We start from the raw sequence: 18,276 nt of genomic DNA on the forward strand, positions 1-18,276 counted from the left end.
GGTCCAAGGGAAAGACGGAGTCGATACAGCTTGGGTTCAGGTGCGCCGCAGGAGTTGCCGGTGTTGACTACAACATCAAACCGCCTTAGGGACTCCGGCTCCGGATTTTCTGTCGGGGTTTACTCCCTTAGCCTTTCCCCTGAAGAGGTATGCTGCAAGGCAGCGGAGGTTTTTTGGTGTCAGAGTTTTCCTTCTCTGATGTACCCTGACTGGAAGATCGAACCAGCGACACTTAGCTCGCAGGCCGACGCTCCATCCACTGAGCTAAACCAGCCAGGGCTTTCTGAGTATACTTGTTACTATTATGTGAGGATGTCCCATTGACATTTTGGTCATAGTGGCAGATACAACATACAGAAGATACATATATACGCACAGATAGCGTGTATATAAAAGACTGCATTTTGTAAAATTTCCAACACTATCATTTAACCAGCATCTAAATATCTTACCTCTTGTGCCTCATGGGCTATTAACTGATCCATTAACAGTCTCCGCCGTCTTTTCTCCCTTTGCTCTCGTGCAAAAGCATCTTCTTGGAGGCGCTTTTGGATTTTTTTAATATATTCATCATCCGAGTAAGTGTTTAACAAATCGGCAGTTGTCTGGGCTGCTGTATCCAAAGAAGGCTTGGATGCGCTGAGGACAATAGTTTTGTTTTAGGTTAAAAAAATAATGCAATCACAGGCCACTCACTACTTCTGACCATAGGGGAAGAACTCAGAAGAAGTCCCTTGAGTACTCTGTTAATTTATTAATATACGTATTCAAGCGAAAAATATTAGAACGTCAGTGTGACACTTGCCAGTAGATTCCATTGCCTGTCCCGCTTTCCTAGACTCTGTCCCTGCGGGGTCCTTGGCATACACAGCCTTCTCTCAAGGCTCATCAGCACCCTGTTCTTTCACTTCTCATGATCTTCCTGCTACCCAGACATTCTGGATGTTTCTCCCTCTTCTTCCTGCTTGCTCTTGGCTTCTTGTTTCCCCTTTTTTGAGTCAACGGTAGCACAGTATTGATAACCCAAGTGTCAGGGAAGGCGTCCCTCTCCACAAGGGCTGCACAGGGACACTAATGTCAGGACACAGTACTTCTGAGATGGCCCCATGCACTACCGTTCTCTCACCTACGCACATGCAAGCTGCTCGGTGAACTCCCAGCCGCTATGGCTCTGCTGAGGGCGGCGACCCAGCTCTTCCTGGGAGATCAGCAGTTGAAAGGTGACTTGCTCATCATGCCACACTCACAGGCACGGGTCTGACCTAGCTTTTCACCCAAGTCCTGGAGAACCAAGGGGCTTTTGTCCTACCTCATGTCCAACATTAAAGGATCGGGAAGACACTTAATTCAGTGAGACAGATGGTGGTTGGAAGAGAATTTATAGATTCATTCAAAAGTTATCTTTACAAGTAACAGGTATATTTTTATGTCTGTGAGGATCAAATAATCAATCCTCGTCCACATACTTCTTTAAAATAATAAACAATGCAATATAATAGTACAAGATATAATGTGACTCGCCAAGAAATAATGAATTTTAATGTCATGAATAATTAGTTTTTTATGTTATTATTTTAAAATAGAACATAATTTTATTGAAAAGACAAGGACATGCTATTTTTGTGTTTAAGAACTAAATACTCATCACTTCTCATATAGAGAGAATACTCTTGTATTCTTATAAAACCATAGTTAATTCATGTTTAATGAGGTAATAATCACATGTTTATAGTGCATTATTTTTAGGTTTGCTGCTGCCAGCTGAACTATGAGCTCATAAGAGAAATACTCTATTTTACTCCTGTCTGTATTTGTGCCTAGTATGCCCAACATGTAATTAATGTCTGCTGAATTTCAAATGCTATATTAAGAAGCACTATACAAGTGTAATATAATTTTTAAAACCACACACTAAAATCCTGGTTATTTTATTGGCTGGGGCTCAACCTTCCATTGTATTCTGTCACTGAGAGTATTGAGGAGAAATTGAGTAGCTATCAAAGCCTCAGTAATATTGAAGACTACGTTTAGTCCTATTTATTTATTAAAATTCAGTATAATAGTTAAGTGCTTATGAAAATTATGTGGTGTAAATTTTTAGACCATTCATCAAAATTCTTATTATATTTTTACATAAATGTGTTGTTCAAAAGATTTTTCCCTGGATTGAGCATAGGTTAATAGCTCTTTGAACATTTATTTATGCTACCAGTAACACACCTGACATATTTCTCCTCTGTTATTTATCAGACAGTCTGTCCATCTGTCCACCCATCCATCTGCTGTCTGATTACAATAAAGGCCTGAACAAAGCTACATGATACCTTCTTGAATCAATACTCATTTTAATAGAGATGGACTTACTGAGGGCAGTAATTATATTTTCTTTATATCTGTCTGCTTGCCAGGCCCCCTCAGAGTTACTATGTGCTTACATATTTGTAAATATAAAAAAAGCAGTTGCTAGGAAGAGCCTAAAGGAAATGTGTGAATCCAAATGTTGCTCTGCAGCAGCCAGCAACCTCAGCTATAGATACAAACAGCAGAGAGCATTTATTCTTTGTCTTAAAAAATGAGGAACTTGTACCAGTGGAGAAAAAGTAGCCATGGAACTCTTGTGTTGCTCACACTGAGACATCATGTTATTTTTCCACAAAAGAAAAAAGATGCCCTTGGAGGTCACACCCTTGAGGAATTGCTTCAGGAGCTGGCTGTCAAAAGGGCAACGGCTCCCGGGGTTACCCTATCAGAAGTTTCTCAACAAGCCCAGAACATGCTTGGTTCTAAGCTAAGAACTCAGACTGGACCACAGCCTTTGCTCTCGTTAAAAGTTTGCTCTAGACCAGTGCTTCCCACCCTTTTTCATTTTAGGGCTATTAGAGAAGATGCTCTTTGTGGGGCACACTGGAAGGATTTCCAGTCTCTGCTGAGGCTGGTCTCGGGAGAGGTGAAGGTCCAGGGACTCTGACTGCCCAGGCCCTATCCTGTCCCCTGGGAAGTGAGGGCATCATATGTATGGTCTCCAGTGGGGAATCTCTAGCAAGGTCAAGAGGAGGCTCCCAAAGAGAAAGGACTGTGATGGACACTGCTATTTCCCTCCCATTCCCCAGCCTCCCATTCTGCTAGGTATGGTTGTGTGACTGAATTTGGCCAATAAGATGTAAGCAGAACTGGCATGTGAACTTCTGGGAAGGCTCCTAGAAGGAGTTATTCAAGACTGGAGGTGGCTAATTCAGCCTCTCTTGCTGCCTGATGTCCAGAACACAGGCCAGCCGGCCAGGGCCCCAGCAGCCCGCTTGTGTTACGAGTGTGGTGCTGTGCTGGTGTTAATACCTCTGCTGGTTAAACTGTGTGGGGTCCTGGGAAAGGGGGTCGGCCATGGGGCTACAGAGATGGCCGTTCCTCCAAAAGTAACAAAGTATCTCAATATCTTAAGATGGTCACTCTGGTGGATAGCATCTGTTTATTACTCCAGGACATGTGGCTGGCACATAAGTGGAAGTTGGAAGGAATCCTGTGGTTTCACAGGCCAACGTCAGGCGATGTGGTGGGGTTCAAGTGGTAGCTACCTGGGTGGGTGGGCATGGATTGTGTTTTCTTAAGGAGTCAGGGGAAGCACTGAGAAATGGGAGTGGGGATCAGAGTAGGGCATCAGGAGTCCCTGCAGACGGTGGGAGGAAGGGTGCTGTATGCATTCATCTTGCTTTATTTCCCTGCCGTACCTGACTTCCTCACCATTTCGTTTTCTAGCTTTATCTTACTCCTCCTCATCTGACTCTATTTCCTTCTTTCAGAAATGTTAATATGGGAATGAAGCATATCATTTGCATCTCTCTTCTTTAACTAAGATTTATTTCACAGTCTATAAATTGTAAAAGAGTAGACTTTGGTACTTTCCATGTAAAAAACAAACAAAAAGCCAAACAGTAAAACTCAAGTTGCCCCTATGTATGTAGTCCCCAGTCAATTATTTTCTGTGAGTCAAAGATCCCCTATTAGGATATCTTTGTTTTTGAGCAAATTAAGCCCATTAATCAGGCACTTTTGCAATAAAGTCACTGACTTGATTTAGTGACGTTTGGTCAGCAAACTAACATGGGAGAAACCAACTCGAGTCTAATAAAGGTTTTACTGTGACAAATTCAAACCTGAAACAATTTTGGTGAGCATTTAAGAGATGCATGTGAACTTTGGAGAGTCAGCAGAGCATAGAAAAATAATTTAACTGCAAACGGTCACTATCCCGCTTGAACTTTACAAAAGTTGTTAGTGAACAATTGATCTGCACTTTAAATCACTTGTCTTCTTTCATATGCTCTCATAATGAAGATTTACCGAGTGAACAGATCTTTGGCACACCTATTCCAGGTAAGCGATTTCTAAATATTCAAAACTTACAGGTAGAAAAGAATGTAGTTTTGTGATTCTTAAAATAGTTCACAACTCACCTTTCTTTGGCCTGGAGATCCTTTTTCAGTAATGCTTCGAATTTCTTAATCTCTTGGGCCACATCCTTAAAAAAAATTCATTATCAGTGTTCTGCCTCCAAAAATCTTTGAAAATCTTCATTTACCGTACTTATTCAAGTTTATGAGGTGACATGCACTGCTAATTCAAGGTAATTCAGAGGCGAGATATGAAAAGCTGAACTTCAACATATTTTTATAATTCTGATTTGCTACTTCAGCTCCAGGCTAAATATAGTTAAAATAATATGAAAATTGCCTAATCTGAATCACTCATTTCACACTTTTAGCTCTGAAACTGCATCAAAGGCATTTAATAAGAATAAAGATTATCAAAGAATTGGGACATAATTTTTTTGTTTAAAGCTTTTTTTTGTCAGAGTTGGCATTTTTAATTGAAATTTTTTAAACGAGCATAACCATTTTTGGATATAAATCTATGTTTAAAAATCACCATCTTGGGTATTTTAAACATTTCTCATGCTACCTTATTTACACTATTAATTTGCTCTCTGAAAATTCATTTTAGTTCTGCCTCTGTCTACTGCACTTCTTATTAGTAAAATTTAATCAACACTGGTAAATATAAGAATTATGTACTTTACTAAAATGGGGTCAGAAGAAAGCCTCTGTGGGTAACATTTTTTAGCATCCAAGCACAGGGTTTTTTGAATATTAAAGAATAAATATAGAAAAATATAAAATACAATGACCTTAGAAATCAGAGATATCTGCCACTCTCTGCTTTACCAGCATTGTGAACTTTGGTAAAACATATCAGCTTTCTGGGTTTCAGTTTCCTTATATACATAATGGGCAAAATAATACCACACCTGGAGAGTCATTTATATATAATAAAAAATAATGTGAAGTGCCCAATCCATAGCCTGACATATAGCAGATGCTTAATAAATGGTTTGCTAATAATCTTTTTCTTAGGTCACGGGAGAGTCTCATGGACATTATTGTAGAGTTTTGTAGAGTAGCCTGCAGGAACTTGTATAAGAATGTAGTGTTGCTCCCCTGTGAAACAGGATCAGATTGTGTCCTTTGGAATGACTGGCAGTTGGTATGGTCTAGCAAAATATCAGTTGTGTAGGTAACTTAAATTTAAATAAACTGATAACAAGCAAATTACCTAGCATTTCTAGGATTCATAGAAAAGTAGTGCAGCATGGTGAGGAGAAATTGAGTGAAAACATATAGTAGAAATGGCACATACATATGGGCACCTCAGCTGGCCCCTGGTGTACCCATGGGGGCCACTGTGACCGCACCTGTTCTGGCCTGGTTTGTTAGTGACCACAGAATCCTCAACACAGGAGGCCAGACAGGTACTGTGACTTAATAGGAGTTCTCATCCCTGGCCTGAAGCTACAGTCTCTGTTTCTGAACAAGTAACAGTATACAGGGGATGGAATATGCATACAATGAAAGAGTTTTGATGAGAAAGAACAATGCTAAAGATCATTTGAAAAGAAAATAAGTAGTTTTGGGAAGTCTCTCTATATGCCTTAGGGAAAGATCATTCTTTTATTAAGACAAACACATGCTATTTTAAAGGACTATCCCTTACCTCTGCTTCTTTTTTCTTCTTCATCATTTTTTGGGCCTCAAGCGCTTTCAGAGTACGATTTGATGCAGGTTTAGGAATCTGTATGATGGCTGCCTGGATTTGGGCCATTATTTCATTTTGTCGTCTTCTGCTCAACTGTTGCTGAATATCCTGTAGATATTAGTTTAGTGATTCGATTCATCAGAATAATAGGCAATGTTACACACTTACAGGTACACGTACATATAATTTTTCCATTGAAATTTTCAGAACTCATCAATTAACCAATGGACCAGGTGTCACAACTGTACAATGTTACAATGCAGATGTCAACGGGACTTAGTTTGAACAGTATGATGTTAAAACACAGTTTTGGAGTCCCCAAATTGTGCTAATCAAATGTGTGTATTTTCATTCTGGGTGCTGATACTACGAGAAATAAAAAGGTGTTCCAAACACAAAGGAGAGTATAATTCTTTCCCAGCTCCACCTTCATGACCTGCCCGATAATGGGAAGGGAAAATTCTGTTTCTGAAGGTGGTCTGAAGAGAAAATTCAGTCCATTAGATGGTCTCTAGCGGGCTTCCTGGGAACCTGATAGAAATGACAAGCTTCCCCCCAAATCAGTCACATTTAAACAATGAGTTCAGAGCCGACATAAAATAGTGAACTAACACTAAATATGTGATTCATTGTTGAATCATCTCTTTTCTATGCAGGCAATAATTATTTGAATATAAAGAAGAATATAAGCAGAAGAGCCTAACTGAAAAAAAAAACTCAATGAAAATCAGATAAATATTTTACATATAAATGATTTAAAAGGTAACATGTGAAACTAATCATGACTTTACTGCTAAAGCATTATATTAAAACTAATAAGGTCATTGGCAACTATTTCCAAAGATAAGAAACATCAATTCATCATTAAAAATCAGAAATTATAAATAATTTAAAAATTTTGCTCAAATCATTCTTGAAAATGTGAAGTTTTATTTGCTGCACTATGTTTATCTTTTTTTCTTAAGAAAACCAGGGATAGGCTCTCCCTTTTGTCCTGTTCGCTTCTTACCATTTTAAACACAATAATTTATTTCGGAATATCTAATGGTATCATATTATATTTTCCCCAACTGCCTTTGGAGACTTCCTGCAGTAGACCTGGCACATCAAAGCTAGGCAGGCTGGTTCCCTACAGGTACAGTCCCAGCACTCTATCTCCACTTAAGCACTACTTTAAGAGCGTCCTCTGTCTGTACCATGAAATGCCCAGGGAGGCCCCGTCCTTTATCCACCTTGTGACAAGGATCATAAGATCCTCCAGAGCTTGTCTCTCATCTTTCCCGCCCTCCTCACAAGGAGCTCACTACATTCAGGAGATGTTAATTTCTTACCATTCCGACTATGAATTTATAATAAGTGACTTACAGGGCAATCAGGAGAACTATAATTCTTTTGCCTGTAGTTTGCACATTCCATACACGCAGCCACCTGACATTCTCTTAAAAGTCTTTAATTATTCTGCACACCATTGTCCTCTCCTGTCTTTAATGCACAGGCGTTCATTAAAGACTTTCAGAGAAATGTGAGAAGCAGTGGGGAGTTAGTCAAAGCCAGAAGGGCCAGGGAGATGTTAAGAGACATGTTACAAGGGCTGGAAAGGAGGCAAGCCACAAAGAGAGGAATGGGAAGGACTGAGGACCAAGGAGTGGCCGAGGAGGGGAAAGAGAGAGGGAAATGTCCACTCTGTCTCCCTCAGTGGTGACAGTGGTCATAGCTTTCTCTGCAGTAGCCAGTAGTACCCTGATCCCATCACTGATGCTCCCGATTCATTGATTTCTACCAGACAACTTAGAAAGTGATCAAATTGTCCAGCCCTTCCTGAGAACGGTAGTTCTTGCTATGTAGCCACAGTGGAGGTGACGGTCAGCAGGAGTGGGGATGGCGAGAAGGAAAAAGTGAAGGAGAGAGGTGAGGGCAGGGCAGAGCATGAGTGATGCACCAGCAACATGCAACGTGTGCCACATTCATGCTTATGCAATGTGTACTACAGGCCTAAATCACAAACAGTATACTATGCACTAGTGAGCTTCTGTTAAAAATGTTGTAGAAAACCTTTTTGATTTTATAACATCTTTGTTCTTTCTTGACTTTTTGAAATTTTTGAAGTTTCTCAAAATGCATGCAGACAAGATCTGCTTTCGTGTGTATATATTTTTCTTGAAACCTGTGTGTAACCTGCATCAGATTGAAATCAGTTTGACATGGTATCAGGTTTCTAAGTCTCTAAATGAAAAAAGCATTTCAAAAGATGCTGTTATTAAAGAATAAAGAGTATATCATTTTTATAAGCACATAAAACTTGTCTTCAAAATAAAGTTTCTATGAAATATTCTTGTTGGTTGTTAAAATAATTTTAAGCTCCATACTAATTATTCTATCCTTAATTGATATAAGGAGAATACAAAACATGATTTGAATTCCTTCTTGCAAAATAATCTATACACTTCTATGGTATTTTTTTCCTGAGTTAAATTTTCAATAAATGGTATTTAAATTCTTGAAAATATATTTTCATAAAAATAAATATATAAAACCAATTTCAACACATAAAAGATAATATAGGAAGCCAGATTCTTTCTATTACTTGAGCCACTTCTAGTAACAAGTGAGGAAAGATGAAAACTTCCAGGCCACTGAAGAATGCAATATTACAAGAAAATAAACTCTTAAAGATGATTATAAACTGGGACACAGAAACATGGACAATGTACTTCACTAAAACTTTTATATTCAAAAGCGATCTTCTTAGAAGCTGAAGACTTACTGAAGAAACTGTCCCATCCATTTTTGTCCTTCTAACACTGCCTCGGTAGACGCTGGCACTTCCTCAGAGGACCCTTGCAGGACATGGGGCCAGCCTGAAGCCTTTCCACACTGAGTGTGTGGCTCCTACGTCAGATGGCTGCAGTCTGGGCTTCAGCTCCACAAAGCTGGCCAAGTTACCTAAGCTCTCTGTCTCAGTCTCATCATCTGCCAAATGGGGAGAGGAGAGACCTATCTCACAGGACTGACATAAAATATACCAAGCGAGATGATATATATAAAGTGCATGGAACAGGCCTTGGGACCTCACTATGTATGTTCAACGAATTTTAATATTACTCCGTAACAAACACCTATATCTTCATCCAGGACTAGAGAAAGTCATCTCTACTCCTTCCTCTGAGCCACTGACATGTTCCTTCTCTTTTCTTCCCATAGGATCTCTGTTCACTTCGCCCTGACAACAGCCACCTCCTGCCACTGATTCTTTTACTCAACCAGCAGGTTGTCCCAGTATCTACACCCATGAAATAAATAATCCCACGCTTCCCCTGAGCTTCTCTCCCACAGCTATTGTTCTTATTCCCTCTTCTCCTTCATCTTCAAATTTCTTGAAAGAAGAGTCTACGCTCCTTTCTTCCTCATTTCCAACTTATTCCTCAACTCACTGAAATCTATACCACCTTACTGAAATATTTTGTACTCCCTAATATGTAATCTAAGAGGATTGGGATCCATTGTGCAAGTTCTTGGCATAAAGTAGAAGTTCGACAACTATTTGTTCAGTGAATGACTGGCTGACTCTGGTAGGTCACCCACGGCCAATATGAAATCCAACGGGTCTCTCGTTTGGCCTCATCTACACAGCTCTGTAGCACTTATTACTGTTGTCTATTTTATATTTTACAAAAAATTATCTTCTTGAAGCTACAAAATATCCTAACTCTGAGGCAGATACAGATAATCATCATTGTTTTTATAGCTGGGATAATTGAGACTCTTCTAGCGACTGGCCCGAAGTTAATCAGCTTGCACGTGAAGGAAGCAGGGTGCAGTACTAAGTTATTTAGCATTAAGCACATCTATGATGTCATTGTTGCTTCACGATTAAATTTACCACTTTTATTATTTCCATTTTTATTTAGTACATTGCATTAGTGCAGCACTGCCCGTTACCCTAGAGACCTGGAAGAGTTCATGCACTTCACTGACCAGAAGGAAATAGCACAGGAACTGGAGAGAACTGTCAACCAGGGAGTCATATCAATTTGTCAAAACATGTTTAATGAGTATTTGCAATGTTCAAACATGGTACTAAACATATTCCTCGAATCTGAGGAATTATAAATCTTGTGAGGCCATTAGACACATAAATATTGAAGGTGAGCAGTGATACCAGCACAGGCGGTGAACACGGGAGAGCGAGGATTATCTGGGCCCAAGGAGGTCCATGTGAAGAGCCCCCATGTACTCGGAAGGTTGCACAGAAGGAGATGGAGAAAAGTTGGGGGACAAGGAGAGAGGAGAAGGATGAGTCTGGCCAGGAGAGAGGAGAGAGCGGGAACATACAAGTCCCATTGAAGGACAGGCTTCCAAACTATGTAGAAGGAAGCCTTGATGGTGAGGACGATGAAGAAAGAAAGTCAGCAAGAGAGCCAGAGAACATGCAGTGAAAGCTGCTGAATGCCCGTCTAAACTGGGAGAGAGGCTATATGTAAAATAGAAGGTTTCCAAGCAAAAGAAGAACAGAGAGTGGAATTTAGGGAAGATTCATCTGGTGCACAAAGCCTGGAGCTCAGGGGGCACACCGGGGGGAGACACGCCATAAGGAGAGCTGAGCAGATACAGTAGGGCTATAACCGGAAAGAGAGCAGCCGGCACTGGGGATCAGGAACAAACAGAATTTGATAAGCTATGTGGATAGCACGCAGGCAGACATAAAAAATGGATAAATGCATTGAAAACAATAATATAAAGTAAAAGCCAAGTACGGCCAATAACACACAGAAAGGACAGGTATACCCCATGGGGCTTCTCTGAGAATGCGGCATCACTGTCATTTCTCTCTACCAAGTTTTACGCGGTGACACGTGGTGTTTCTTTATGTACTTACATCTCGAGAAGCCTCGCTTTTCATGTTCTGAAGCCTCGCGCTTGTCAGCGGTTGCCTGGTTTGCATTTCCCTTCCGGTCAGTCCACTTTTCTTCTTTCTCTGAAGAGTAATATACAACTCATACAAAAGTTTCGTTGCTGCCCCAGGCTTTTCCGTAATAATGTTGTTAGCCACCTTCTGATCAAACTGCACACCCAGAAGGTGAAGTGTTGGCTCCAAGCGAGAAAAATTACTTAGTTTGGCACTCGAAACCCTAGGCATTGAAATATTTTACACATTTAGACATTGGCTTTGAATTAAAAACAAACAAGTATCAGAGATACTATCGTTATCCAATAGTCTGAATTATCCCATGATCCATGTTTTTTTTTTTAAATCATTCATCTCTAAAACCACTCAATCATGTAAACCACATTGAGCTTTTCTATTGTCCTGAATTTTATGCACTTATTTCTCTTGAATGACTGAACTAAAACTCATTAATTTTATACACTTTCCTGCTAAAACAGATGTTAGAATTTCTATAAGAAGTCAATACAAAACCAGATAATTAGATTCCTTCTTCTAAATGGAAAAACTTAACTATGGTTTTGAAAAATACTTTACTCAGAAGTTAAAATTGCAAATTAAATTGCCATTTCATTAAATGCTATTATTACTAGTGTCTGAAAAGAGCCCTAAACACTGCACTGACAACTCTAACAATGAGCCTCTCAGGCACTGTCAAAAGTATTTAATTAAATAACATTACTATTAAGTCAGATTAGTTGTGAAATCTTCAATTAGAAGTTTTTATTACTACTTTGAGAATCAGTAAAAACTTTCTGATTATAAGTTATATCTATTTTGGAATGACCTATTATCAAATTAGGCTCACATTTTAGAAGAAATTTACGATTTCATTCATTTATTAATTTACTCTCTCAACTAACAAACACTGATTGAATATCCATTACATACAAAGGATATATTTATTAAATTTATCATTCTCGGCAGTGCAGATAGACTCTTAAGAAGCTACACCATCGTCTCTCGAGACGGACGGCTGCCGACGATTTACAAGAATGCAGGATTTTGTTCTTGATATCATGCAAAGGATATGTAAATAAGTATAAAAAAGTTTACAAATGTACTAAATTGTTACAAATTTTTACCTCATCTAGGTAGGGCCTGCCCTAGATGAGTGAACAGTGACAAATTGAGGTGCGTGTTGTCATAGAAGTCTCTAATGCTCTAGGGCTGTCAATCAGCCTGAGGCCAGTGATAGAAATAAAGCAAAAGATGTTGGAAGCATTCCCACTTCTTGTGCCTCAATGATCCACCTGGATATAAATACCAATCCTAAACGCTGGCCCGTTCTCTCTTTACTTTAATTCCCAAACACTCAGTGACATTCCTGAATAGAAAAAAACACACGCTGAATATACTTGAATATGAATTAATGTCCTACCTTCCCCCCCAACTCCCCTTCAGAATGATACCTCAGAACAGAGGGAGTTGCCATGTATCTGGCAGAATTTCTAATATACTAGGGTCACTCACTCAATAACTTCATTTTGGACTCTAAAATTATTTGGGGGAAGTTACTGTAACCTTCCACAATTTCAATTAAAGTTTTAGAAACATAATGAGATCACTTAACATGTAAGCTTTATATACTGTTCCTAGTATACTGTTTCTCAAGAGATTGCTCTCAAGCAGTGGTTCTCAACATTTTTAAAAAATCACATATACGAAGATGGAGCCTTAGACGGACACGCTCGGTCTCCCTCTACAACTAGAGAGGAATACAACTCCTTCAAAACAAAAGATAACTAGAAATTCCAGAAAATAAAACTACACGGAAGGCCAACGTACAAAGTTATAAACCAGCGGCGCTCTTTGGGCAGGTGAGAAGAGCGAAAGGGGGTGGAGCTGTTTGCGGTAGCACCAGGGACAGCGGCAGGGAGAGCAACCCCGGCTGCAGTCGAACCCTGGCAGCTCGCGACCCCAACACTCGGAAGAGCAACCACCACATTGCCCCGAACAGTGAGGCCCAGAGGGTGGGAGGACAGATCACGGTCTCCTAGCAGAATAACTGCAGGAATCGATCTTGGACCCCCGCCCCCACACGAAGCGCCACAGCGCAGCGAAAAAGGTTGCGGGTAGCCACTGGTTGCTGGGCAGTGACGACAAAGTGCCACAGTGCGGCGAGAAAGGTTGTGGATCACCGCCGGTCGCTGGCTTGTGACGAGTACACAGGCACTGCCCCCTATAGCCAGCCCAAGAAAGCAAAACACATCTGTCAAAATGAGGCAGACAACTATAGAAATCCCGGTGGCGCAGCTCACCAGGCAACAGATGAAGAACCTGACAGATGAACAAATAAGAAACCTGTCAGAGGCTCAGTTCAGGGCCATTGCTATCAGGTGGCTTATAGAATTAACAAAAGATCTGGAAAAAGATGAGAAAGAATTGAAAAACACTCATACTGAAAGGAACAAAACCTCATACGAGACAGATGGTGAGAAAATAAAATCCAGAGTTCAAATCAACAAACCAGAACATAGAGAAGGAACAAACAGTCAACCAGTGCAGAGAGAGGAAACGGGAAGCAAGGATGAGAGGATCAGAAACCTCTGGGACAGCTATAAGAGATCGAATATACGGATTATAGGATTGCCAGAGGGCGAAGAAGAAGAACTAGAAACTGAAAAATTAAGTGAAAATATAATAAAGCAGAACTTCCCAAACTTGGGGAAGGAAATAGACTTACAGGTCCAGGAAGCACAGAGAGTTCCAAAACAACTGGACCCAGGGAGAACCACTCCAAGACACATTATAATCAAAATGTCGAAAGTTAAAGATAAAGAGAGAATCTTAAAAGCAGCAAGAGAGAAGAAAAGAATCATGTACAAAGGGGTCCCAATTAGACTATCAGCTGACTTCTCAAGGGAGACCCTGCAGGCAAGAAGGGACTGGCAAGAAATATTCAAAGCAATGAAAATCCAAAACCTACAACCATGATTACTTTATCCAGCGAAGCTGTCATTCAGAATAGAAGGGCAGAGAAAGTGTTTCCAGGACAAAATAAAACTGAAAGAGTTCATTAGACCCAAACCACTGTTATATGAGATGTTAAAGGGACTGGTTTAGAAAAAGGAGGATCAAAGCTATGAGCACTAAAATGAAAACTGCATCACAAGAAACAACAACAGAAGCTAGGGAATTGAAACAAAGGCAAACTAAACAGGCAATGAGAGTGGAAAAAGAACTACAGGTATGGGGAGCATATTGGGGGGAGGTCAGTAGGGAAGGGGGAGAGGGAGGGAGATGGTATAGGAATTAAGAAACATCATAGGAGGGAATGGAATAGACAGAGAGAGGTTGAGAAGAACTATATGCACAACCAATGGACATGGACTAAAAGGGGGGACAAGGGGAGGGAGGGGGGCCACCGGGTGGAGGGGAGCAGAGGGAAGGGAAATTGGAACAAATGTAACACTGTAATCAACAAAATACATTAAAAAAAATTATAGAGATGAACAAAAAATAAATAAAGTGTGTCCCTCCCTCAAGTAACCCTTAAGCCCCCCCCCCCCAAAAAAAGAAAAACCACATATACCCTTGAAAATCTGATGAGACCTGTGGAACCTTTTGCATAGGAAAGAAAACACACATCCACACAAATACTCAAAATGTGTCTACCATTGTTGGGTGTTTATGAATCTCCTAAAAATCTAGCCAAAAGTATCCATTAAGGGCAAGTTAAAAACCTATCTCTAAAAGGAGATAGGGTTGGGGAAATAGACAAATGATTTCTAAATATGAATAAGGAGCCAGTATCCTGGGAAGGCCAATGTCAACAAAGATAGTGACACATACTTTGAATTCCGTTTCCAGTTATATGACTTATTGTCACATTTCCTCCATTTACTATTATTCCTTTAACAGAAATATCAACCAAATTTTGAATATAATATTTAATTAGTAAAAGAGAAACAGATCTTAGAGGGAATGAGGAGAGATAATGAAGGCTGCCAGGAAAGCTTAACAATAAGAGCAGACATCCTTTTTAGGTCTTCTCAGGTCCACTTTTGCAATTTGTTCCCCAACAAATGACTTTATAGGTCGAGGTGACAAACATTCACCTAAAATGATTAGAGTAAAGCAGACAATACTTTAAAGGGTATGACTCAGAAAGAGGTCAGGTCATGACCTGTGGTTCCAATCCTTCTACAGGTATCTTATACCTTTTTTCATCTTCCTTCACAGTGAACCTTTCATGCCCTTCCTATCCTAGGAGTCTACTACAGGTATTTGGGAAGGTATGGCCTGAGCGCCACTTGTCAGAACTTTGACCCGGGTCATAACCTCAGTCTGCAGAGGTTAAGAGCAACATAATTCAGGAGGGAGAATCCAAAATCAAACACTAGTCATTTCCAAATTTCATCAAAGTGTTGCCCTGTACGCAGTAAAAGTGAAGGATTACATGGCCCCCAGAATGCACTGTGGGCCTGCTAATACCATGGTTCAGTCACATATTAGGCCTTAAAATATCCCTTATAGACAGGCCAAAGTATCCAGGACTTACAGTACTTTTGTCTGGAAGTTTTTAATATATATTGCAAATTTCCAACCAATCAAAATCCGGGGAATATAACTGGCGTGTAAATTGCTGGAAGTCCCCTCTTGTTATAGCAAATGCTCAATCAGTGTAACATGATAACCAACAGTTGTTTGTGAACAGAGAAACCACTGGGGCATCCTTGCTCTGGAGACATAACACATGACGTTAGCAAAGACTCTAAGGAATAAGAAATGTATTCTGGGAAAAGTCTTCTCCCTCCCTACTTGCAGTTCTAATTTGCCGAGGGATTACTTGTCCCCTCTCCTTGCTACCTGGTGAGGGAATATACCTTACAAAGTAAGTAGAAGCTGCCTTCCAAAGATATCTCTGCTTCTTTACTTTTCATTCTTTTAATTAACCTGCTTATTTTCCACTCTTTGAGGTGGACTAAAAATATTCTAAAACAGAGAACTCTTTCAGTTAGATGAAGTATTCTCAGGACTCAGTCATTTCCAAGGGAAATAAGTTATTAGCAATATACACTTATTTTATTGTTTACATTTTAGACTAAAGGAACTAAAAATATTTGACAAAATCCCTAAATCATGAGCTCTGGAACTAGACAGCTGCCTAAAAAAACAGGTTTTAACAATGAAGAATTCTTTCTCCACCAAATACACTATTCCAAAGGTCATGTTCATGGATGTACTGATCTCTGACTTCTTGATAAGGCTGCTTGCCCTGGAAAATAAGAAAGTGGATAGTATTTGGTCGTGAGGGTAAGAAGGCGCCCCTGCACATCTTCAGGACTGTGCTGGTTCTCGATGGGATAGAAAGTTAGCCCTTCGCAGTGGAAAAGGCAGGGCTGGGACACATGGTAATAAGCAGGGCAGACACGTGGGTGTGAAGGCTGTCCTGTGCTCGGTTTGCCAGGCCCTATCCCTGGCATGAGGCTGCTTCGTTCACCCTTTTTCTTTGCACAAATACCTCTCTGGTCACAAAGACCTGTGTCTTCACAGTTGTGTCCTTCCAGATAGGGTCCCCTTTTTCGTTTCACACAAAGGCCCTCTACAACCCCACTAACAGAGTAAATTTAGTACGCCCGAAATACTGCACATGGGATATGGTCAGTATGGTTCTCTAAGTTTTCTGCAGCTAAACAGGTATTCTTTCTTTCTTTTTTTTTTTTTTTTTTTTACTGTGTGGTTGCCTCTCACTTGTGCCCCCAACTGGGGACCTGACGTGCAACCTAGTAATGTGCCCTGACTGGGAATCGAACCAGCAACACTTGGCTCGCAGGCCGATGCTCAATCCACTGAGCCACACCAGCCAGGTTAGGTATTCTTTCTCCATCACGCATTTATCCAATAGAGAAACATTAGCGTGTGTCTGCTACAGGCTAGAGACAACACTGGGCGGGCGCACAGAGAATAAACACACTGCAACTTTCAGCCACCCTGCAATCTAGTTGAGGAGAAAACATTTACATATTTATTCATGAGCCAGTGTTCGGACACCTTCATGTGACTAACACTGCAAAGAACGGACATGTAAACAAATAATTACAACTTAATGTGATAAGGAAAGGGTCATCCAAAGTGTTATCAGAATGAACAAACAGGGAACTAATAATAATAATTATTATTATTCAGCAAATAAACAGAAATGAAGTAGTACTTATACATGCGTCAACACAGATGAGCCTTGAAAACACCTGAAGTAGAAGAAGCCAGTCGCAAAATGCCACATCTTGTTTGAACCCATCAATACAAAATGCGCAGAACAGACAAATGCACAGGGGCAGGAAATAGATGTGTGAGTACCAGAGGCTGGGTGTTTAGATAGTGGTGATGGTTGTGTTATACTAAATATGCAAATATACTTAAAACCAGCAAATTGTATGCTTTAAATGGTGAATTATGGCATGTGAATTGTATCACAATATAGCTGCTAAAACCAAAAAATATTATGGATTTGTTTTACTATTAATTATGTTCTATTTTATATTTTTAACACACACACACACACACACACACAAATATACTAATTGGCCAGGATAGTATATGCTCTTTCATACCTTCTCTTAAAAGAAAGTAGAACCATTTAACAAAATAAGAACTAATTTGGTGTAAGATTGCACAAATATAGAAGACATGAAAACACATTTCTTTTAAAGATCAAGTCTTGCTGAAACCTGGGACAATGACATATGTATATATGAAGAAGCGACAATTTCCATACCAAAGTTATTCTTAGCTGGTTTAGGCTTTAAAAGGAAGGTTGAAATTGATGATTCTTAGAAGTTAGTATTGGAGGCTAAAACCATTGAAATATCAAAAGAATTGACTTTTTATAAAATAAGAAATAATCTCACTAACCTGCTGTCTGAAAATTCCGAAAAGTCATCCTGAAGTTCAAATTTGTGTAGAACTTCTCCAATTAGATAGCCATTGGAAAATGCCTTTGCAAATGACTTGGGATCTGAATTTTAAATATACAGATTTAAAAGTAAATATGTTGCACATAAAGTTTATATATTTTCATTATATATTTATAGAGTAAAACTCCATAATTCAATTTGAACTAAAAATTCCACAGAAATACTTCTAGAAATATCTTTTAATAACCAAATGAAAAGATTTAAGTTGAACAGTAGGCGTGTTCTCAAAATTCATATATAAGTATATATCAATACATGATGACATATGAAATTTTTAAAAAAAGCAACTTCTGATCAAATTAAAACACAACCAATAAAATTTATACT

The 18,276-nt window shown here is 39.6% G+C and overlaps 1 protein-coding gene across 1 annotated transcript in view; it reads right to left on the minus strand.

Moving 5' to 3' along the window:
* The window catches only part of SPEF2 (sperm flagellar and cilia associated 2), a 154,156-nt gene that overhangs the window by 127,896 nt on the left and 7,984 nt on the right, over window positions 1-18,276 (minus strand). The window contains exons 2-6 of the mRNA XM_090276176.1: window positions 17,888-17,990; window positions 10,961-11,213; window positions 6,043-6,192; window positions 4,449-4,513; window positions 453-639 (exon numbers count right to left, since the gene is read on the minus strand). Coding sequence (XP_090132302.1) covers window positions 453-639; window positions 4,449-4,513; window positions 6,043-6,192; window positions 10,961-11,213; window positions 17,888-17,990 — 758 coding nt within the window. The remainder of the gene's footprint in view (window positions 1-452; window positions 640-4,448; window positions 4,514-6,042; window positions 6,193-10,960; window positions 11,214-17,887; window positions 17,991-18,276) is intronic.

The sequence above is a fragment of the Furipterus horrens genome, unplaced genomic scaffold, assembly GCF_987537825.1.
Source record: "Furipterus horrens unplaced genomic scaffold, mFurHor1.1.pri manual_scaffold_5, whole genome shotgun sequence".
In the NCBI taxonomy this organism is placed as follows: Eukaryota; Metazoa; Chordata; class Mammalia; order Chiroptera; family Furipteridae; genus Furipterus; species Furipterus horrens.